A 23,656-nucleotide genomic window follows, 5' to 3' on the forward strand; every position below is an offset into this window, starting at 1 on the left:
CCCTTTAGTAAAAGGCAAGAGACTCTCTTGGGCAAGAGGTCCCACCCTTGGCTTTGCCACCATTTTGCTAGAACTATAATGTTTTGGTGTTAGTCCCCCCCCCCAAATATTGACTTCTTCATTATGTTACCTGGAAACAGGTTCCAACCATTACTGAACATTTTTGATCAGGGATTAGCAAACTATAACCCACGGGCCAAATCTGGCTCTCCATCTGTTTTTGTTAATAAAGTTTTTTTGGCACACAGCCACACACATTTGTTTATATATTGTCTATGGCTATTTTGTGCTACTGTGACTGAGTTGAGTAGTCATGACAGAGACAGTGTATCTACTAGGCCTAAAATATTTAGTACCTGGCCCTTCCCAAGAAAAGTTTCTGACCCCTGCGTTAGAGGATACATTGCTGTCAGCCCACAGCCCTCAGTCACACAGTAATTATTTGATGGGAAGCAGCATTTTGAAGAAGGGGTGCATGCATAAAGGGTTTAAAAGACCTGGTTCCTGCACTTCCTAGCTGAGGCACCTTCGGCAGGTCGTTCTGGTACTTTGAGACCTTTTCTTCATCTATAAAACGGGCACTAAAAATGTCTACCTCACTGGGGATTCTGCACACGGCTTGTGAGAGCACTTCGTGCATGTCAGAGCGGCCCTCACAGCGACTGTGGACGTGATCGCTGCCATCCTTTTTCCTAGGAGGAGGAAGCCAAGAAGCTGGTGAGTGAAGCCATTGCAGCCGGCATCTTCAACGACCTGGGGTCTGGAAGTAACATTGATCTCTGTGTTATCAGCAAGAGCAAGCTGGACTTCCTCCGCCCGTACTCAGTGCCCAACAAGAAGGGGACTAGGTAGGTGAAGGAGACGGAATTCTGCCTGTGTCCCCCGACTCCCACGGCTGCTCCTGATCTCGCCATGGCATTTGGACAGGGTTTTCTTGGTTATTAACCCCCGTGAAGTAAGTCCAGTGTCCCCAAGCCGGCTTTACGCACAGACCTTTGAGTCCTTATTTGCTTTACGATTTGGATTGCTGTCAGGTGTGGAAGAGGGATTTAATTTGTAAAACGTTGATGGGAGAGGTAGAGCAGGGCACAGTAGGGTCCTAGCCTGGGGGTTGCAGGGAGCGGTTCGAGTATCACCTGCTGCTCTTTCTCTAGTCTCTTAAAGAATCCCCTGAATTCCGAATAAAATTCCACGAGAAGCATTTTTCAGGGCAAACAGCCCGTGGCTTTTCTCAGAGTGGCCTAGGAGTGCGAAGCAGTTACAAACCACGGGTTAGAGTCTTGAAAGTTAGCCTGGGGAGCTCCCTGGTGCCTCCTGCTCTCCCGGAGAGCAGGCCCCTGTGTCTCAGAGGCGTGGCCCGGGCTCGGAGTCGGGGCAGGGTTCTAGCCGGTATGCTGACTAGAACTGGAAGGTTTCCAGCCCTTGTGGCTGGTGCGTGCAGATGAGCTGCTCGTTTGCAGTCTCGCACGGTTGTCCAGCTGTGCGGCCATCCTCTGGCTCCTGACCTCTTCCATGGGCCTGACAGCTCAAGATGGGGCTCCCGAGATCTGCGTCCGGCTGCACTCATGGGACCGCTTGCCACGCAGCCCCATAGCTAGGCCAGAGTGTAGCAAGCACGTCGCCTTCTGGAATGCTTCCTTTAACTCTCACTACACATACCCAAATTCCAACTCAGGAGTAATTCCAAGGGGAGAGTAGAACACTGAGAACCAGCACTGCGCCAGCACAGTGGGAATCCTCTGTGCTCGCAGCAGGTAGCGTGGCTCAGCAGCAGAGAGTTCCAGCTCAGGGCCTGGGGAGAGGTCACTGCCCGGCATGGTGACTTTGGGCCCGTCAGTCTCCCAGCCTTTGAAATGATGGAGCTAGGTAGGTGAACCATCCCTGGAGGACCTGGGCTTTGAGCTGGAAAGGAAACCACCTTCCAGGCCTGGGGCTGTGCTCGGGGAGCAGACTTTGCCGAGCTCCCTGACCTGCGTCCCCCGTTATATGCAAGATGCCGCAGGAGCTGAGAGTTCAGGGAGGGGGACATGGTTACGCTCCATCCAGATAGAACAGTGTCCTGGGTGAGGATTCTGGAGGCCACGTTCGAGCAACTGAAAAGTAGTATTTGTGCAGGACGAGGAACCTGTGCTTAGCAGTGGCACATCTTAATTCTGTGGGACGTCGTCACTCATCTGTAAAGGAGACTAAACCCACAAGAACAGACACAAAACGACCCTGTTGGCTAGTTGTGAAGATTCAGTGAGCTGGTAGGAGAGGGGCTCGGCCCATGGTGGGGGTGCGCCACCTGCCCTCTGGACAGAGCCACGCGCTCCTCGGTGCCTGGGCACGGTGGGCCCCGCGGCCGCACTGTGCACTCTGGAATCCCACCGTCCTCTTTTCTGCCAGTGGCCAACTGGTGGGACGCTGCCGGGGGTGGGGGAACCTTTCCCAGAGTGGGAAGTCCAGGTGGGTCTGCCTGGCCAGGTGCGGACCCAGCTCTGCACCTTCCTCTTGGCTCCCCTGCTGCCAGCCCTCTGCAGCCCTGCTTTGGAGAAGGGCTCCCTGCCTGCCGACACCCCCCAGGATGGTGAGGGGGCTCTTGCCTGTCTGAGCCTCCCACAGACTTGGCGGTTCAGATGAGTCGGGCACACGGGAGCCGCGTGGGGTGCGGCTCCAAGGCGACAAGCTGCCACGGGTCCAGGCCGAGGGAAGGAGCCAGAGCTTCACGCCTGCAGGGGAGGGGCGGGGCACATCTTGAGGAGGTGCTGCTGCCCCCCGATCCTTTGAAGAGAGTGTGGTGGGGACTGATGGCTGAGCAGAAATGAGGCCAGCCGTTGGCTGCATGAGCTCCTGGATTTCTGCAGCGCTCTGCTGTTGCCCTCTTTTTCCTGCTTTCTGCTCCCTGTTTGAGCACCAGTGCCCATTTGAGGGGATGATTTTCAAGGAGCACGTGGTCACGGCATAGCTAGCAGCCTTCTGTGAGTCCAGCCAGATTGACGGAAATAACGTCCCAGCTGGGGAAAGGCCAGAGGAACAGCTGGATTCGTACTGCTGTTTGACGATAGTGTAATTCCGGGCCCCAGTGTGAGAGTTAGCAGCTCAAATGTGGCTCTTACGGACTGCTTGTGCTCGGAGAAACCGCTGTCGAGAGAGTCACTCCGAGAGAAGTTGTGGCGCGTGACGTGGTGACCCGCCATGCCGCCGCAGGGAGCAGCTGACCCTGCTCGAGGCTCGAGAGTGTGGTCTAGAGTGACAAGCCGAGCCCGGGTGCGGGTCATTTTTATGCTGTTTTTCTTCCACATGTTTTTAGTGTTTAAGGTAATAAGTCATCCTTGTTTCTACGCAAGAGAAGGGTGATGACAGCCTAACAAAAGGGTCCACTTCCTGCTGATACTGAAAGGTGCTTTTGGGGGTTGCAGCTCGAAGGCAAATGACCAAGTGCTTTCCAGCATCTTCTGGGGAGGGTGAGGTGGAGAAGGAAATGTGAGGGCCAGTTAAGTGCCAGGTGCTCTATCTGGAGCCCTGGAGCACTGGGGACAGTGAGCCTGGGGGCAGTTGGAACCCTCCAAGGTTACAGAGCTGGGAATCCAGAGAGCCAGGCTCTGAGTCCAGTCCCGCCTGCTGCCTTGCCTGAGTACTTGTCCCTCTCTCCAGCCCTCTCTTGGGCTCCTTGAGGGGATCCTAACTCTGCTTTTGTTTTTCTCCCACTAGGTTTGGGCGGTACCGGTGTGAGAAAGGGACCACTGCTGTCCTCACTGAAAAAGTCACAGCCCTGGAAATCGAGGTGCTGGAAGAAACAGTTCAAACAATGGACACTTCCTGAATGGTGTCCGTGGAGTACCTGGGCTTTGAGCAGGAAAGGAATCACGCTGATGGGGTGATTACTGCTCTACAAGATGGGGGGTGGGGGGCAGTGGAGGCTCCCCTGTAAGACCTTCATTTGGCACAGTGTCTGCTGAATGAGACCCAATAAAAATGAAAACCGGATTGAATGGCTGAGGTCTGGAGGTTTTGTGGTTCTTTGGCCACTAAGGCTCATTGACCTGCTCCCCCCCCCCCCCCCCCCCCCCCGCCCAGGATAGTAATCCCTCCGCCAGCGTCCGTCTGTGTTCACACAGGCTAAGAGTAACGGAACCCTCCTCCTAAAAGCAGGAGAGGCCTTATCTGTCGCTGAAGTCAGATGAACCTTTCTACCCACCACCCCTTGTACTAACTTTTTCTCTTGTTCAGGTGGTCCCAAGTTTTCTTGTTTTGCTTTTTAGAGTGAGGGCGGCGCAGCCTTTTACCTCAGCAGCCAAGTAGGAAAAAAGTAGAGCCATCAGTTCTAGGTACCAAGAAAAAGCAGGTAGGTGGACAGTTGGCTTCGCCGTAGCTGCGTAAAACTGGGTGAACTGCTGTTGCCCAGTTTCACAGAAGTCGGTGGAATGCTTTGGGGCTTACGGTTTGTAATAATTAGGATACCATCATCTCACAAGCACTCAGACCTGGTGAGTGGTTGAGATTTCACACTTCCAGAGGGTCCTGGTGGGCAGGGTTGCTCTCACGGTGTTGAATGCAGATGGCGGGCAGAAAGCAAGTTCATCCGAGTCTGCGGCCGACTCTGCCACGGGTGACGCAGTAGAGGCTCTGGGAGCCGTAAGCAGAGTATGTGCAAAACAGTCTGTGGAATCAGAAGAACTTTTAGTGGCAGGTGCTAGGCAGGAGATAGGGCCTCGACTCTCCCCCAGAGATAGCGTGGCCGGGGTACGCGGGGAAGAGTCCCAGCACCATGGTCTTCCAGAGTGAACCCACTCTTGGGGCAGCCTCCCTTGTTAAAACTGCAAGGAGTGGGGTAGGGAGAACAATGGAATTATTTAGGGCAGCGACTTGGCTGACAATTATCAAAATTATCTGGGGAGTTAAAAAAATTCCAAGATTACTCAGAATGTCTGGGGCCTGAGAAATTCTGTTTTTAAAGGCGGCTGGGAAAATTGTGCTGTAACATGAAGCTGTTTTAAAGTTATCCGTGAATCGTACTCAGTCACAGAAGTGACCCCTGTTACCCCATTTTATTTCAAATGTGGAGAACGAAGTACAAAGCAAAGGCTGCATCTGAAGAAAATGTCTCAAACCCAACAGGGTTACAGTAGAACAGAGTTCACACATGGGAACAGAGCGGTGGCCCAGCCCAAGTCCTTTATCCCCAGGGAGGCCTGGGCCCTGGTCAGCAAGTGCGCTGCAATCAGAGCACCTGACCAGAACGCTGACGGAGCGGGCGGGCATGTCTCTATCTGGAGGGCTGAACGGTCACCACGTCGACGGGTGACAACTTAGACCATTTGAGGATTAACTTGAGTAGAAAAGCAAAATTCAAACTATTTCCTTCAGAGCTTGAGTTTTCCTTAAGTTCACATTTATAAATTAGTCTTCACAGTTAATCCTATCTGGGAACAAGAAATAAATGAACATAGTTCTGGTTTCCTACGCATAATACAGTTGTACGTTAACTCTTGACTTACATGGTCCCTGGACTTCAGGTTTTTGAAGGGGTGGCGGAGTGGCTACCATTTTTGGGTCATCTCCAATGTGCTAGGTAACTTAGGGCCTATTTTATTTCCAATTCTGCCAGCGAGGCTGAAGGTGGATACTATTAGTCCCATTTTACAGAGGAGGAAACTAAGGCTCAGAGAGGCTACGAGGGTTGCTCAGGGGCATGGTAGGCAGTTGCAGAACCAGAACGCGTACAGAGAACAGCCTGAGGGCCTGTTTTCTATTTCTGTTTTTTGTATCCTGTGCTTCCTTCCCACAGAGGGGAACGCTTAACACTGATCGTTAAATGAACTGCCGGCCCTCCGGCGGGAGATGGAGGGAGCGCCTGAGGTGCCTGGCCCGGGGCAGGTGTCAGGAGAGGAGGGCTGAGCCGGCCGCACGGAAGACACACACGGCTCTCAAAATACTGTTTGCCTTCTGAAACTCTGCCAGATGCTGGGTTCTCATCGTCATTCATCAAGTTATAAACGTAGATAGAAATATTAGGAAAATCTCCGCTCTACTTTAAAAAATTATTTCCATTTTATCCTTTACAACAGAGCAAGCACACAGCTTGATTTTTGTTTGAAAAGATTCTAAGAGCTAAACTGAACTTGCTACTAACCATTTTGAAAGGCTCACTACAAATCACACAGTCTCCTGCAATTCTCCTGTTCTTAGAAACCTTGACAGGTCACTGAAGGAATTATCCTAAAGATTCACATTACAATCCAGATACAAGGGGTGCGCCGGTGGCCCGCCGAACCACCCACCCTTGGCAACAACCCAGCTGAGATTGTCCACAAACAGTTTAAAGAAAGGACTTTCGAACGCGACCACCAGCGGACCCGTGAGCAGTGCCCCTCCCCCTGCTGCTCTGCACTCGGCATCCGCCGGGAGGCCCGCGCCCTCCGGGAGCCCGCCGAACCCGCTGGTCTTAGTGGGTCCAGGTACCGGGCGGCCGCTGTGGACAGAAGACTCAGGTGAGGCAGAGTGCCGCGGCTCCGAGAAGGCGCGCTGCGTCCGCGTTCAGGTGCTGGACGTCCACACGTGCATCTGTTTGGCCACCTGGTGCACGTATCCGATGTCGGGCCTCTGGTTGGGGTCGGGGTAGATGCACATGCTGACCAGCTCCCGTAACTGTAGGGGGACAGCGGCAGTTACTTCCGGGAGACAGCCTCGCCCGCGGGAACGCAGCCCTCCCAGCTTCTGGAAGGGCGGGCCTGGCACTCGGGTGAGCGACGGGTGTGCAGCCACAGGCGCCGCGGAGAGCCAGACCTAAGGCCACACTGTGAGACCCCGCGAGTGGCTCTGTCCAAACAATTGTGAACTTCCAACCACCCACACTACTCTGTGTGTGTGTGTGTGTGCGCGCGCGCGCGTGCGCCTGCCTGCTGTCAGTCAAGCAGATACCCAAACCAGAGGACAAAATTCAAGGCAAGGGCTTATTGATCATAATAAAGGCATTAACATGCAGCAGGGCTGCAGTCTGCCCACCCCCTGGCCTCTTTATTGTGCTCATGAAAGACGGAGCTTTTAATTATACAGACACTGAAGGCTGCTCCCGCCTCGGGGTGGGGGAGGGGCGCCTTGAGCCTCTGATCGCCTCCGTTCTTCTGATAGCCAGAGTGCCAATTATTTTAATGGTAATTAAAATAATGACCTTAAAAAGCCTACATCTTAACTTGGATCACTGGGCTCACTGCAATTTTTTCATTTAAAGACCTGGTGCTGGAGGGCCTGGCTGGCCCTGCAGGGTCGGGGGCAGCGGCAGAGAGAGGGCTGGTCCTGAATAAGAGGGCTCGCGTGGACTCGGTGGCCACGCTCGGAGTCTGGGGAGGTTGGAGGGGTCAGGCGGGGGCCCCGGGGCTAGTGTACAGGTTCCATGTTTCAGGATGCAAACGAGCTTTCCCTGGGTCAGGCACTAGGACCTTCGCTCCAACCTGCGTGCCGCCTTTTTGGGATTCCGGGCTTTAGCAACACTGGGAAGCCCCTGGACAGGCAGCTGTGGCTGGGCCGGTGGCCGGCCCGAACACTCCTGAAGTCTGAGGTTGTGCATGATGAGACAATACTTCTAGGAACCTTACAGAACCTTCCAGTATTCAGGGAAAGGCAGCAGTAGTTGGCCTCGGACAAGTTCATGTACCCAAGAAAAACGGATGAAGGTAAAGTCATTGTGACTCCCAATTACTCAGTGGGGAGACTACGAAGTTGGCAGTAAGAGCATGCTGGAAAACTTCAGAAACCAAGAGGAAAACAATGAAGTGTCCTTTATACCCCTTAGAGGTGATGTGAGCTTCAAAAGTGAGGTGTGCTGAGCAGCTTGAGCGCGAGGAAGCGCCTCTCGCTTCCTAGCACACAGCCTAGAAATGCGGGCCGAGACTGGGAGAGCGGATGCTCGGGGGAGTACGACGTCCCGAGCTGCAGTGACTGACTCGGGAGAGACGGGGGCAGGGGGGCTTTGTACAGATTCACTTCGTTTCAGCTTCTCTGTAAGGCAGAGATTACGGTTCCCATTTATAAGTGGGAAATGGGCACAGAGAAGTTTTGATTTGCTCCAAGTTCCAAGTCTAACCTTCTTCAAAACAGTACAGATTTCCACATTTAAAAAGGTGAGAAAAGAAAAACCAAATGCATTAACTTGGTTAAGAAATCTATTAACTCGACCCCTCCTGCCAGCTTCCGCTCCAGAGCCCAAGTACGTCCTTCAAGGAGACGTAGCAGAACTTCGTAAGCCACTGAGGCAAAAGCCATGACAGTGCGTGCACTGCACGAACCCCCTAGGACTGTCCTCCCGACCCTCCCTCGCTGTCCTCTGGGAGTCCGCAAAGCCAGTGAGCATGGCGTGAAGTCTGAAAGCTGCCCAGAGACGGGTGGCCGATGACCCTTTTGGTTGGCCTGCCCGGACACAGCGTGAGGGCACCCTGGGAGACCCAGTGGACAAGGGCTGCCCCTTCCAGAGCCTTCGGGATTGGGGCTGCAGCAAGCTGCACAGGCAGCACCTCAGCCCAGCTAGCCCACTGGCTACGGAAGACGTGTACCATCAGGAAACAGGCCGGCGCAGTGGCTGGATCGCTGGGGTCAAATCCTGCCTTCGCCACTTGGGAGTCACGTGACCTTGGGCAAGTGACGTTAACTGTGTCTCCCTTTCCTCAGTAAAATGGGAGGTGGGGGAGGACTCAATGGTGAGTCATCAATGTGAGCTGTTAATCCTGACACGAGAGCCTGCGGTCCTGCAGGGTGGGCCCAGGGAGGCCGCAGAGTCCCCTTCACGTCCGCTAGTGTGGCCCTTGACAGGCAGAACCACGATAGTTGGCGCAGAGCGTTTACCTGGATCCAGGCCCTTTGTTACAACTGGTGGCTCCTTTTAGTGGCGTTGGGGTCAGTGTCAGCCTGGTGCTAAGCTGAGCACGTCACATGCATGACTTAATCCCTACACTGACCGCGGGAGGCAGCCTCTAGGATTATCCCCATGCTACAGATGAGGAGACTGAGGCTCCGACAAGTTCAGTGACTCGCCCAAGAACAGGAAAGGGAGTACACTAAATCCACACATCTCTCCACGCCCTTAGCCACGCTGTGTTTAAAACCTGCACATTTTATTCACAGAGGTGAAACAGGAGCCCTCTTTTCCAGAAGGTGGCACCGAGGAAGGGATATGCGAACACAGCTAGTAGCTGGCACAGACCCAAAACCAGACCTGTCCGTCTGTGTCCAGAGCCCTTGCACCCAGAGTAGAACCTTGCAAATCAGAGTCCAAGGTGTCACTTAGGTCCGTGACAGCAAGGAGACTGATCTGCTTGCCGTGGTTTCCTGTCATGGGTGTGGAGTGGCCGCCAGCCGGGGGACGGGGCAGGCCAAGGCCCCGCCACCTCCTGCCTCCGCGCCTGGTTCCTGCTGGCTGACACCACGTAGAGCCCGTCTCCGGGACCTGCGGCCAGCCTCACACTCAAGCACCGGCCTGGGAGCCAAACGGGCAGAAGGGTGCCAGCGGGGCCTCACTGGCCATCTCCTGCTGGTTTCTAGGCCGAGGCAGGGGCGTGGACTGCTGTTGGGGGCCCACACTGCTGTCTGTGAAGCCTCTTTAGTACCATTAATCCACTTCCCTCCACCCCCCCTCCTGACCCCGGGTCACTGTCCCAGAAATCTTCCCTTCTCCACCCAGTTTAGCGAACTGAGGTTCAAGGCCACAGCCGTGGCATTTTGAAACGCCTCTCCTCTCAAGCCACTGCTGGCCATTAAGCTCCCAGGTCTGGGGGCAGCAAGCTCACCTTCTCAGAGTAATGCTCTCCAGGGAGAGGCGGGTAGTCACATTGCTCGATCTTCTGGCAGAGCGAGAAGAGGTTCATTTTATCTCCATAGAAGGGGCTCTGGAGAGCTGCCATCTGTGGGGGGGGGGGGGGAGGTGAGAAACATGAGTTTGCAGCCTTGAGGTCCAGGGGCAAAGGGGACCGTTCCAGATTGGGGTGTGGTCCTCCTCTGGTCCTTGTCGAGACAGTCCAGCAGGGTTTCCTCAGAACCTTGAGGGAGCTGGGATGCAGCAAAGTAGCAGTGTTAGCATGACCCTCGTCATACAAGCAAATTAAATGGCAGGAGGTTTCAGTGACAAAACCTGAAAGGCAACAAGGAAGGGGGGGAGCTGAGGATGGACGGCCAGCCGCGTGCAGGCACGCCCGCCTCACACCCCGGCGCTCCGGGACTGAGTCTGGTCGTGTGCACACGGCAGATGGGGAGACAGGCTCTGCTCCCTGGGATTCGTGCCTGGGCCCAGCAGGCTCGCTCTGGTGCATTGTCTTTGATTTCTAAGAAGTGATTCCGAAGACACCCGTGGGAGGATGTCTAAGTAATGCACTGAAGAAATTACTTACCCAAGCTCTAGCATTTTGGGGGCAGTGGGGAGGTGAGGCATTTCATTTTTGGTTTTGGTTTTCATTCTGGCTGTTTTCGCTAGCCCAGCAGAGCTGCTGTCTGAAGGCCTGGAGTCTGGGGCAGTGGCTGGTGCTCTCTAGAAGCCGGACAGCCAGGCATCGGGGAGGGCGGGCGAGAGGAAGACGACCGGCTGGCTGGCTGCCCCGGAGGCGGGAGCCTGGGAGCCTGGGAGCCTGGGACCCTGTGCGTCGCAGAAGCTCCAGGGCGGAGGGGCAGCCATTGCCCAGTTCATCAGCCCGGCCAGCTACCTGAGTCCCAGGTCCGCACGCTCTGGCCGTGTCTGGCCTCAGGTTTCTTGGTGTCTTAGTTCGTGAAACGGAAAAGGGTCCACCTGCAGGGCTCTGGGGAGGCTCGGCCGGCACAGGAGGCGCCACCCCTGATGAGGCCGGTGTGTGATGGAGGCCCAGTGGGGTCTCCCCCAGTCGGGGAACTACCGGCTGCCCCCCTCTGGAGGGCATCCGGACTCCCCGCCCCGTCCTTTGGGGCACTGCCCGGGGTGCACGGGAGCTCCGGGGCGGCTGCGGCAGGCAGCCCAGCGCAGTGCCCGCCGGCCCCATCTGCCAATTAATCCATAATGGGATTCAAGTGCTTCTTGTCACTCCCGCTCACTGCTGCCTGCCGCCCAGAGACGGCCCAACGCCTCCTGCTAATGAAAGTGTCGTCGGGTAATCGTGCCTGCCTGTCCGTTTGGCCTTGGTTTCCCTTCGAGGAGCCAGGCTGCCGAGGCCACTCTGCAGACTCCTTGGCCAGGGGCTCCCGGGCTCTGGCTGTAATGGGGCGTCGGGTTGCCTGAGGAATCCGCACTTGTCCTCGGGCCCCGGAGGGCCGGCCAGGGAGCCCTAACTCAGGGCAGGGAGAAGGCCGTGGGTGTTGGGTTTGCGGGTGCCCACCAGCTTCAGTGTCCCAGTCTGCCCCCGTCCTCTGTTCACCCCTGTGGACAGGTCTGGTGGCCCCGGGAGCAGGGCCTGCCTCCTTCCGGAGGGCCCAGGGAGCTTCTGAGCCCAGGTGGCGTCCTTGGGTTTACAGAAGGACTTTGGGGAGGCAGCACAGTGCGGCCTGGAGACTTTGGGGCTTCCTCTGACCCAGGCCCAGGAGTCGGCCCGGGGAAGCCCCTGTGGGCCCAGGTGCCTGGGCCATGCTGAGTGATTTCAGGTGGGCATTCAGGACCAACCTCACCTCTCCTCCTCTCCTGTCCTCCCGCGACCAGGGGCTCCAACCCCCTGGAGGAGGGCTGCAAAACCCCCCCTTGCAGGAAGGCTACGGCGAGGGGCCCTGGCACTTGGCCGGGAGGGAGGGGTGTGTGGAGGCCCTGCCCACCGCACGAGCCTGCCAGGGAGTCGGCTCTACCACTGAGTGTGCAAAATGGCATCGCTCGGGTGATGCATTTCCAATAGTTAAAATGAGAGCCGCGGGTGCAAAGGGTTAATTGGGCAGTCTCAAAAGGACATCTGTTGCCACGGCAGAGAGCAGCTGAGGCTCCGGGGCGGTCACTCGGGGTGAGCTGGGTGCCCTCCGAGTTGTGGCTGGATGATTAAGATGGATTTTCCTGGAAAGTGTTTCTGTTCAGAGTAGAAAGAACATTTAAAATGTTGGCCCACTAACACAGGCCCTGGCTTTTTATGTGTTGGACCTGGGAGGGAGACTGGCTCATCCTTTCAACAGCCCGATCTGATTTGCGCAAACCTTGCTGTTCAGGATTCTAAAAGGGTCCCCAAAACTGGTGAGGGGCGAGCCCCAAACCAGCATCCACTTTAGAGCATTCCTCCCTCCCGTGCGGGATGCTCCCACACTGTCCTGAGCGGGGCCAGCAGAGGGCTCCCCCGCAGAGGCCGAGACAGTGGCTTTTCCGTCCGCGAAGGCAGATTCTAGTGACAGCAGCATCCCACCTGCTGCCCCTCCAGCTGCCGGCCAGGGGCCTTCCACCCAGATCAGGGCACTGGGCTGTGAAGGAAGCTCTGGGGCTGCTCGAGGGGCTGGGATTAGAACGATTACCCCGAATGAGGAGATCCTGGCACCGGCGACCAGGCGACCGCCCACCCCTGTCCGGTTGACGTGGTGGCAGACCCCGCTGTTTGGGGGGCCGGTCCCGTTGGCCTCGTCAGACCTGCAAGAGCCGTGGCTCTCAGCGCCGCTCCTCAGATGCAGAACTTTTCCTCTCTGGCGTCATCGCGATGACACGCAGCCAGGGGAGCGGGAGAGTGTGGCCGCTCGCCCCCGCCGGGAGGGCTCGGAGGAACTGGTGTGCGATCCGAGATGTCAGAGGGAGAAGGGGCCTCTGACTTCAGAGGTGACAGCAAGTGCCTTTGACTCCTGCCCTGTCAGGGCCTCAGACACCCATCTTGTCACCTAGGATCTCCCAAGCACATCCCGGAGTGAAGGCAGCACCCAGAGGCCAATCGCCAAGTGGTCTGCAGCCCTGCTCCCCCACGAGCCAAAGGGCACCCAGACTCTTCTCTGGGTCCAACCACAATTCCAAACAGGATTCTGTACAAGGGGCAGCCGACCCTTAGTCTGTTTCCCCCCGCTGCTTTCTTGCTGGGTGTCAGTCCCCCGAGGCTGCTGTGAGCAGGTCCCCTGCCGAGGATACTGGGGCTGGCGCCGGACGAGCCAATTCCTTCAGCTCCGTGCTCAGAGCTGAGCTCGCGTGTAAATAAATAAATTCCGCAGAGTCCGTGCTGTCGGCAGGGCGCCTCCACGGGGCGTGTTGGGTAATGAAAACAAAGCCCTGGGCCTTCTCGCACGGCGGCGGAGCGCCAGCATCTCTGCTGGGGGCTCCCGCCACAGAGTGGGGGCCGTTGCAATCGCCTGGGGCTCCTCACAGCCTCGCCTTCCTCTCCCAGGGACTCTGGGCCGAGGCCCACGGTCGCACCCACCCCAGTGTGGACTCGCTGGGGAGAAGCGGATCGGCCCCAGCTCAGGAAGGCCCGAGCGTCCTGCCCTGCTTCTGGCCAGGGCCTGGCTCCTGTCCACAGGGGGGTGGGCTCTGCCAGGCAGCCTGGGGACCAGTGCCCATCTTGGCCACTTCCTTGCCGTGTGACGCTGGGGAGTCTCTCCAGCTCCCTGAGCCCGTTTCCTCCCTTTTAACGAGACTGGGATGGGCCTCGTGATTCTCGTGGTTCACTCGAACGTTCAGGGCTGTGCTGCTCCCAGCTGCCGAGCCGTCTGGCCTGTTTCTCCTCATGCTGACCTCTTCAAGACGGGGCCCAGTTGGCACCCACCCCCGGGGGGCACGAGCCGGGTGAGTGCTTTGGGGCAGCTCCTCACTAGCCATGGTCAACTTCAGGTGAGCTCAGGAGGTCCTCAGGGGTGCCTGGCTGCCCAGGTGAGAGGGACTACGGGGGGCTGAGTAGAGGCCCCCAGAGATGTCTGCGTCTTCATCCTGGACGCCTGTGAATGTGTTACCTTCGATGGCAAAAGGGGTACAGCAGGTGTGATCCATTTAAGGACCCCAGGTGGGAAATGATTCTAGGTGGTCCAGGTGGGTCTTACATGTAATCACAGGCGTCCCTGTAAGCTGGAGGCCAGGGAGACTGACTACGGAGGAGAAGGGGTGCTGTCGGAGTGGCATGAGGACGGGGTCACGAGCCCAGGAATGCAGGTAACCTCTCCATTTTCCACGGAAGAGGCAAGGACGTGGATTCTCCCTAGAACCCACAGAAAGAACCAGCCCCGCCAACGCCTGGTCTTTTGTCTGCTGAAACGGATTTTGGACTTCGGCCCTCAGAACGGTAAGCAAATAATTTTATGTCGTGCGAAGCCATCAGCTTTGTGATAACGGGTCACAGCGGCCAGAGGAAACTAACACGGGGGCTTCTGAGACTTCCCGGCCAGGCAGGGGCTTGGGGAAGGGCAGGCCTCGGCGCCTGGGGCAGGTCTTCTCTGGCTCTGCGCCATCCCCTCCGGCCACCCTGGCTTGGGTGGCTTCCTCCAGGGCGCGCTGAATACGCGGAGGCCGTCTGGAGGGGGTGTGTGGGTGGGGAGCCTCTGTGACAGCTTCTCAGGCTTGCGCTCCTGGAACACATCACAGGCTGTGTAGCGGGAGCGCCAGTCGTGGCTTCGGGATGTTTCCTCCCAATTACCAAGCCCTGGGCCCAGATGAACCTCCCTCCCTGTCTGCTGGGGAAACATCCGCTTCCCGCAGGGCTGGCGGAGCGGGGAGAGGGGTGGTGGCCAGCGGCCGAGCCCCTGCTCCCTGACATCCTCCAAGGGGCTGGCTGGGGTAGCCACGCGCGCTCTCTTCTGTGGGCGGCCCAGGGCCCTCGGGGTTGAGATCCGGGGCCACTGTCCCCGAGGACGACCGTGCCCGAAGGACTTGATGGATTTCAGTGACTTCCCGCTGCCAAGACGTCCCTCCCTGGCTGCGAGCTGCAGGGCCCCACTGCTGCCAACCAATAAATCAGCTCAACTGAGCTAGAGCTTGATGCCGGGGAGCCATGGACACAGACGCTGCTTGGTTAGACACGTGTTCAGGGGCCACAGCAGAGACGCGCAGGACCGCCTCCCAGGCATCCACGAGCCGGGCGCTGCGGGCCTGGGCGGGCATCTGCCTCCGGGACCAGACAAAGGCTGCGGCAGGGAGCAGGGCGGCTCTGTGCCGAAGGCTTGGCACGAGTGCAGGGAGCCAGCTGCCATCCTCCGGCCCCCGGGAGGAGAGCAAGGCCGCCTGGCACACCCAGGTCTCACACCCTGCTCGGCCCGCGAGTCTGTTTGTGTTTGGAGACCCTCCGGGTTCACCGAGGCAGGAAGCGGCTTCCAGAAATCCCCAACCCAGAATGGAAAAATGAGAGGAACCAACCATCTGGCCCGGGGACAACATCCGTGGGGGCAGGAGGACAAAGCCGAGTCCTCCACGGAAACGGAGGCCAAGCTGCACTTCAGTTTCCCGCTGGCCAGAGCAAAAAGGGAAATGTGGCCAGTTGTGGGGTCCTCACTGCCAGAGGCAGGCGGCAGGTGCCAGCCGCCCGGCCTGCCCTGCGTCAGTGGCTCCCAGCAGCGAGGGGGTAGTCGTGGGCGCCTGTGACCTGCCGGCCATCACCCAAGGGCCTTCTCTGAGCCAGGCTCTGCTCGTGCGAACAGGGTGGCGGCGGGGGGGGGGGGGGGGGAGGCAAGGGAAGCTCCCGGAGGCAGAGGCTGACTGGCCCCAGGGCCTTCAGGGCATGAGAGGGGAGCAGAGCTTTGAACTCAGGTCCTTCCAACCAAAGTGGGCCCACACCAGGACCCCGCATTCTCTCACCCGAATTCCCGCAGCCGTGCGAGTCCGCTGCGTGCACACGGGCGCACACACGGTGATTCAAAATCGCACCCCCTGGGCCCCTGCCACGCTGAGGGCATCTGCCTGAGGGCACCTCCCCTGAGCACTGACACCCAGGTGGACAATCCCAGTTATTGGGGGTCGGAATCCCCTCCTCAGACCCCAGGCCTGGACAGGGGGGCAGGGCTGCTGAAGCTGAAGCACGAGCCTGGCAGGGCTGGGTTGGATGTGACCTGCGCTCGGCTTTGTCCCTGACCTCAGCAGCCCCGGTAGCCGTGGTGTTCACCTGTACTTGGAGAGATGGCTGGAGAGACCCCGAAGTCATGATTCATCTGGGGTGACAGACCCCAGTACCAGAGGTTCTATGTGACTCTGGAGGTTTGCCCACCTGGTTTTAATTTCCTCTCGGCAAAACCAAACCAGCCCCCTGGGGCTATTACGAATGTGCAGGCACGTGGGACGCCGACTACAAGCAGGTTTCTTTCCTGTCATCCTGGCTGAGGACCGTGCTGACTTTATCCCTTTTCTCTTGTTGCCAAAGATCCTGATCTCCCTCCAGATTCCCTCCCGCACCCACCGTCCCTCCCCAGCTCCCCGCCTACCCACAGCCACTCCGGGCTCCCAAACCCCACAGCAGCCGGGCTGTGCAGAGGGACAGGGACAGGGGAAGGAGACACAACTCAGCCCTCTTCCATCCGAGGGGGCCACCAGCTGGGCACCACCTCGGCCTGGCCGCTCCTGTCCGGTGGTCATTCAAAGAATTCCTCCCACAACACATGCCCTGTGGGGTCCCAGAAAGCAGGTCTGCGCCCCATCTCTGACCATCAGGGCCTGACTCACTTTAAGATGAGTGTGGGGGACCTCCACACTGCTGGAGAAGGGGGCCCCAGCCACAGATGCCACCTGGCTTCCTCCATAAGCATAGGCCACTTCTTTAAAACGAAATGTCTGCTCTTACAACAGAGATGCTGCGAACTTTAAACCTTGCGAAGGGATCAGTTCTGACCTCAGAGTCTCACTGCCAAAGACCCCGGCCACAGGAGCCACCACAGTCCCTACGTGGATCAGCAGTGGGCAGCTTATTCCTTCAGTTTATACCCAAGCACTGTGAGCTCAATTCCCAGAGTCCACAGTTTCAAGGAAGCAAAGAAGCCAGTCTCTGTGACCCCCAAACGCCCCCGGGGGCCCCTCGGCACCATCTTGAGCGTCGCGCGCCTGGCAGTCACAGGCCACATCAGCTCGATAAGCCTCTTTAGCTTATCCGCTCCAAACCAGACCCCACACACGCTCAAGTCAGCTCCGGGGAAAGCAGAAAAATAATCAAGGTTCCAATTTTCAAAGCAAACCGTGCTTGGTGTCTCATGGCCCTTGGAGAATTTTTCAAAGCCTTTCATGTCTGTTCTTTCATTTATCCAGACGGGGACGGTACGGAATGGGGACTATCCCCATTTTACAGATGGGGAGGCAGGCTCAGCAAGGTGGACAGAATCCCAGAGCTGCCCAGCACTAGGCGGTCCGGGCCAGGGTGCTGGAGGCTGTGGCCACCAGCTCGAAGACCCTGGAGGGCTCGGGCCTCCCTCCCTCCCCTGGCGGCTGCAACAGCTTCTTGGCATAGAAATGGCCTGTGTTCCCAGACCTCCAGGGTGGCCGGTCACAACTTGCTCATGTCATCTCCTGTCTGAGCCTTCCAAGACTCAGAAATATTCCTGTCCCTCCATGCAGACTGGCCACCAGATCTGGAAATGGCCATCTGGTGGCCCCATTTCACTGCTTAGGGAAGGGGACAGTGGTCTTTCGGGAGGTCTGTGTTGCTGAGCCTGGGAGAGCGTGGACACCCTCTGTGAGGAGCACGTCAGAAGCACGGGCCACAGCTGACCCCTTCTGTCCCCAGGGCCCTGCATGAGGCCTGATGCATGGGTAAGGGAGGACAGTGGATGAGTGCACCCTGGTTACCAGGGAAACGGGGGCCGCCAGACCCCCTGCCTATGGCCCCTCCGTCACAGACCCTGTTTCTCACCCGTCTCCCTTTGCAGAGCGGAGCTGCCCAAGGGTGACACGGCACCCAGTCTGCCACTGGCCACGCCTCTAACAAGCTCCTCCAGCCCGACGCTGTGGATCAGGCAGACGAGTGGGGCGAAGGCCAGGACCCAGACGGAGCCGATGCCACAGGTGGATGGACGTCACCTCTCCCTGCGGTCCCACCTGGAGCTGGTGGACTGAGCCGCACCCCGGCTGGACCCAGGCCATGCGTGTCCCACTGAAGCCATGGACCCGCGAGCCACTCACCTCATACAGCAGACAGCCCAGAGACCAGATGTCAGACTTGAAGTTGTAGCCGTTCTCGTGGATCCTCTCCGGTGACATGTAGTAAGGTGTCCCCACTGAAACACAGGACGGGGGTAGGTGGGTGCTTACGCTCTTCTGTGCAGGGAAGGATGTGAGGGGGAGGGGAAGGTGTGGGGGTTGGGGAGACCGGGCCTCGGGCTCCCTCTCCTCCGGTCCCCTGCTCAGTCAGATGGGAGCACTAGGCCAGACTGGAGCTCCCACACTGGGTAGGGCACTAAAAGCCCCTGGGGACAGGGTGCGCCCCCGACCTGAGACTCGGTCTGGGGGCTGGGCAGCTGGGGATACGAGTTTCTGCCAAGTGTCCAGGGGAGTGGGATGCAGGGGCCAGGCTCTGGGCGGTAAGTGATCAACTGTCCTTTCAGGTGATTGCCTGACTCCTAGAAGAGTCCAGAAAAGGGTCTCAACAGTGGAAAAAACTCACCCCCTTTAACACTGACCAAAGCGCATCCCACGTGTTAGCTCATTCGTGTTCCTAACAGTCCCCCAGCGAGCCATACCCACTTTACAGATGGGGAAACAGAGGCCCAGAAAAACGGCAGGACTGAGGTTCAAACCCACATCTTTAGGCTCCAGAGAGTGAGCTCTTAGCCACCCCCCTTGGCTGGCACCGATTGGCATGTCTAGACTTGGAGATGGCCAAGATTTCCTACATCAAACCAAGGACAGAAAAGTAGTAACCATAAACGAAAAGACTGAGAAATTGGGACTTCATTAAAGCTAGGAACTTCAATTCCCCCAAAAGACCTTTCAGAGAGTCGAGAGGCAAGCCACGGGCTGGGAGAAAATAGTCTCCATACGTATACCCAACCATGGCCCCATACGCAGCACATATTTTTAAAAATTTCTGTAAATCATTAAGAAAAGACAAACAACCCCCACCCCCAAATTTGCAAAAGACTCAAGGGCACTTCACAAAGGAGGACATCCACGTGCCAGCAAGCACATGAAACGACGTCATTAGTCGTCAGGGCAACGAAGCTAACAGCACAGGAGTTACCCACCCACCTGAATGGTCAAAGTTGAAAACGCTGATGTAAACCAAGCTTAGCGATGCGTGGAGAGACGGGAACCCTCACGTGTTGCTGATGGGGACCAAAACTGGTACACCCACCTTGGAGAACCGTCTACCACAGCATCTACGACAGCCAAAAACATTGCCGACACCATAACCCGGCAGGTCCGCTCCCAGGGAAATGCCCAAGAAAAACGAGAGCTTCCGTCCGTCAAGAGACACGATCGAGAATGGGCAAAGTGGCTTCACTCATAATAGCCAGAAACTGTTAACAAATGCCCATCAGCAGGAGAATGGATGACTTGCTAACGCGGCCCTAGTCACACGCTGGAATACTACACAGCAGCAAACCGGGACGGGCCTCAGGCGCACGCCGCCACACGGATCGATCGCACAGACACGCTGCTGAGTGACAGCCACGCACAGAAGAGCACACACTACCTGATCCATTTTTATCAAGAACAGGACATGTGTGTATGCCCCAGCTCAGTTACAAAGCAGAGGGGGCACGCTTTTGGTGATCTGGAACTGTACAGAGAGGAGAGGGCTTCCTGACAGGAGGTGAGCTCCCCGTCACCAGAGGCATGCACACTGCAGCAGAGGGGCTGCTTTGGCAGGTGGGGGGGCAGAGTCTGGATCTGTCAACAGATCTACAGTCTGAGACTCAGATCTCAGTCTATTTGGAGGGTGATTGTTCTGATACTAGGACCAGACTCTGAAGGCTGCTACACAGAGCGTTTTCACAGGCCTGCAGGTGCCACACGGATGTCATGGTGGCCGCTGCTGGTCCAAAGTGCACGTCAGGAGCCACAGCCCAGCTTGGCAGAGGCTGAGTCCGAGATGTGGCTTATGACCTAGGACGGAGGGAAGTCCTGCACCGTGAAACACACGGGACCCTGGGGGAGAAGGCCTTTCAATGAGCTGGAAAGCAACAGGCACCCCAAAGCAGGGGTCGGGCTTCAGAAGTTCGTAGGCCAAAGACGTCTCAGGGCAACTTCAGTTCCGCCGAGTAAGGTGTAAGTCCAAACCCCCAACTCCCATTTAATGGTGTCACTATTATTTTTAAAAGACGGTTGAACACCAGAATACGTGGAAAAACTCATAATCTCAAACTCAAGGACAGTCCTTTGCATTGAAAAGTTTAGCTGTTTGAAAATTTGATTACCTTCCCGTGTGTCTCAACTCATCAGAGACGGGTGAGGAGTGGTTACGGCCAACTTGTAGGGGCTGTGAACGGAGGTGGGAAGCCCTGCTCTGGGCTTGAGCTCCCTGGGGCAGGACCTTGTTACCTAAGGGTCCCAGTGCCCTGGCCAGGACCAGGTCACAGGGGGAACCTTCCAAGCACTGAGTCGATGAATCTTCCCGCATCTCATCGCTGTTAACACCACTTCTCGCAGCCTAATGCACCATCTACTCAGTGTACTTCCCCAGACGGACTCCCGGATTGTTGCTCTATGCGGACACCAACCACCCTTTGATGGCAGTAATCCCCAACAAGGACAGCAGCCATCACTTAAATATATGTTGGAAAGATGTGTCATCCTATCAGCGGGCTAACTGCTATTCAGCGGAAAGAGCTGTCAGTCAACATGTGAATCCTTTTGGGATTCTGTGAACAAACTGCACCTTCAAATAGCAACCCTTGTATATTCTGGTCATGAGGGAGCAAAATGAATGGACAAGTACGAAATGGATGACTTGTTACGTGGAAACCACAGGACAGAATCCAAACAGCTCTCAGTCAGCAGCTCTTGACCAAACTGCACGTGACTCTGGCACCCAGGATGCTGTGGCTGGAGGTCAGAGGTCCCATCCTCAGCGAAGGACAGCAGCGTCCACCGCTGGCCACCCTGCACCCCTACCCCTGGCCCAGCCCCTCAGGACTGGGAGCACAGCTGGCCCTGACACCTCTCACCACCCTCAGTCTTGTCCTCTGCTCATTTTAGACCCACCTGGGCCTCCAGAGGAGGAACTTAGGGACAGATGACCTGCGGAGTGGCCAGGCCCACCTGATAGAGAAGATGGCGAGTGCCTGGCCCCTGCTCGAGTCCCTCACACGGCTACCCCGGCCCAACCCCACCTGCTCTTCAGTTCACCTCTGTGTCTTTGCACCTGCTGGTCCCCTTGCCTCCCAGGGGGCTCCTCTGTGGCCCAATTCAGCTGCCCACCCCCGCCCCCCGCCAGCGAGAGCCGGCTGCTCAGTGAGGCCTGGACATTTGGTTTATTCCTCTGTTTTGCCACCACTTTCTCCCTCTGCTAGGGCTCCAGATCCCTCCTCAGGCCTGGGTGTGCTGAAAGCCTTGGGGAACACAGGGTAAGAAGGGTCAGGGAGCCCCCTCTGCTTCTCCTCCATGCTCCCCCCAACCTTCAACTTCTCCATGGCTCTTTCTGCTTTTACCGTTTCCACAGTGCAAGGGAAAGGCAAACACCCAAAGGTGATGTGGAACTTCTCCTAAGATGCCAGCACTGCGGGTGCCATCCATCCATCCCTCTATCCATCCATCCCTCTGTCCATCCATCCATCCCTCTCTCCATCCATCCACCCAAACATCATCACCCCTCTATTGTCTGGTTATCTATCCATCCATCAGTCTGTCCATCCATCCACCTGTCTATCTGTTTATCCGTCCTTCTGCATCCAGTGCTAACTGAGCCTTGATGTTGTGCTGGGCCCTCCCAGGAATGGGCCCGTCAGGAAGGAGTGAGTTGCCAGTCCCCGGAAGCATCCAGAAGGACAGAGAGAGAGGCTGGACTGACCCAGAGCTGCAGCTGAATCACTTGGAGGAGGCTGCTGAGAATCTGGACCCTGGCCCACTCCCAGACCTGTGGGCTCAGCATCTCCAGGGCTGGCATTCAGACACCACCTTTCTCGTGAGCTCCCGGGAGGTGCTGACGCGTGTCACGGTCTGCGGAGCTGGGCAAGGCCCCCCGCCCCCCACATGCTTTCAGACGCTTGGACACCTGTGGAGCAAAGGAACTTACGAAATGTTAACGGAGGGAAATCTGGCCTGTCCCTGCCGGGCACTGGGCCCTCGTGTTCCCACCCTTAGGCAGATTCTCCAGGCCCCTGGACCCCGTCTGCGAGCCTTAAAGTTGGGGTGCTTGGCGTTCGCCAGTTATTCCTGGGAATCAGTCTGTAAAACCCGCTTTCCATCCCGACAACAGGTACTCAAACATTATGAAGCATAATGCACAACTTGCGTGAGTTTTCAAGATAAAATGAGACACTTCAAAGAAATTCCAGGCTTGCAGCAGGCCCCCAAGGATGTATCCCCAAGCCCCCAGGGGAGCAGCGATTCTTGGGAAGAGTGGGAGAAGCTGACAAGAGGAGGGGCCCCACTCCTGCCCCAGGGGCCCCGGGGCGCTGCCCAGCCAAGCAACAGCAGACTCCGGAGATTCTCAGGCGGTCTGAGCCCCTTCTCACAGCCTCCGCACTGGATCCTTGGACCCGCCAGCTCCTGGCCAGCCCCCACCCTCAGTCCCCGCAGCGGAGGATGGAACTGGCATATGAAACAGAAGGCTAACAAACCCCGACCTTCCCCGCGCTTCTTTGCCTAGAACTCCCGGATTTCAAACCGGGCGGATATCAGAGGAGGACGTGGGACCTCAAAGCGGAGGCTGATTAAAGGGGCCGCATCCCGGAGACGCGCCACTCCTGTCAAAACAAACTTTGCTGCGTCTAGAGATGCTCGCCGTGTTTGAAACATGTTCATTAGATATGAAAAAGGCAGAGATTTCGCATGAAGGAGAGGCTGGTGTCTGTCGGCTGCACTTCTTCCCCATTTGGCGGTCTTGGAAATAGCTGGAGGAACGTGGGGACCCCGACCAACACCCCCTACCCCAGGTGTGCCTGGGGGCTGGGACCCGGTGTGCGATCCGAGCGGCACAGGCGGGGCGCGCGGACTGGGGGCTGCACGCACTTCCGCCACTCAGTAGGAGAGCACTGAAATCCTCTCCCAGCCTCGGTTTCCCCATTGGTGCAACAGAGGGGTTGCACTCGAGGGTCCCCAGAGTCCTCCCCTTCACCCTCTGGAGCCTTGGTTTCCCTCCCTGGAAAACGGGGACAGTGCAACTGACCCCACATTGTGCAGGGGGAAGGGCTCTGGGAAGGCCCCGCAGAGCCCCGGAGGGAGAGGTGGGCTGCAGACAGGGGGGCTGAGGTGGCAAAGGGAGCAGGGGGACAATGCTGGAGGGAGAGAAGACCAGATTCTGGAACCTGAGCGGCTGCCTCTGGGCTGGGCCCTGGGATCTGCATTTTTGCCTGTGATCTGTCCTATGAAACTTCCCACCCCCAACATCCAACCAGGCCCGTCATCCTGAGGGTGCTCCCCTCCTCTCTGCCCCCAGCTGCTACCCCCACCTCACTGGCCTGGACCACAGACCAGCTTTGGCCTCCGTGTCCTGCCCTTCCCCCACCCTTCCTCTGGCCCCCACACCAGACTGGCTCATCTCCCAAAAGAGAAAGGTCGGGTCCTCAGCTTGGCATGTGAGGCCTCTCCAGACTGGCCCTGCACCCGCCCCCCCCCCCACTGGCTCTTCGGGCAGACACACATATTAACACCCCCTACCAGGGTCACCTGTGTCACCATGCATGGGCCGCCCCTCCTCAAACCACCAGCCAACCCTAT

The 23,656-nt window shown here is 57.5% G+C and overlaps 2 protein-coding genes across 3 annotated transcripts in view; one reads left to right on the plus strand and one right to left on the minus strand.

The window, feature by feature from the left end:
- PSMB7 (proteasome 20S subunit beta 7) overlaps nucleotides 1-3,978 on the plus strand; it is a 58,422-nt gene extending 54,444 nt beyond the window's left edge. Inside the window, exons 7-8 of the mRNA XM_045790969.2 lie at nucleotides 697-848; nucleotides 3,694-3,978. Of these exons, the coding sequence (XP_045646925.2) occupies nucleotides 697-848; nucleotides 3,694-3,805 (264 nt within the window). The 3' untranslated portion in view covers nucleotides 3,806-3,978. The remainder of the gene's footprint in view (nucleotides 1-696; nucleotides 849-3,693) is intronic.
- A 1,033-nt stretch (nucleotides 3,979-5,011) lies between these two features.
- The window catches only part of NEK6 (NIMA related kinase 6), an 83,243-nt gene continuing 64,598 nt past the window's right edge, over nucleotides 5,012-23,656 (minus strand). For both annotated transcript variants that reach the window (XM_045790970.2, XM_045790971.2), the window contains exons 8-10: nucleotides 17,957-18,051; nucleotides 9,762-9,875; nucleotides 5,012-6,630 (exon numbers count right to left, since the gene is read on the minus strand). In XM_045790970.2, the coding sequence (XP_045646926.2) occupies nucleotides 6,520-6,630; nucleotides 9,762-9,875; nucleotides 17,957-18,051 (320 nt within the window). In that variant the 3' untranslated portion in view covers nucleotides 5,012-6,519. The remainder of the gene's footprint in view (nucleotides 6,631-9,761; nucleotides 9,876-17,956; nucleotides 18,052-23,656) is intronic.

This window comes from Ursus americanus, chromosome 18, assembly GCF_024610735.1.
Source record: "Ursus americanus isolate L20-20 chromosome 18, mUrsAme1.1.p, whole genome shotgun sequence".
Classification (NCBI taxonomy): Eukaryota; Metazoa; Chordata; class Mammalia; order Carnivora; family Ursidae; genus Ursus; species Ursus americanus.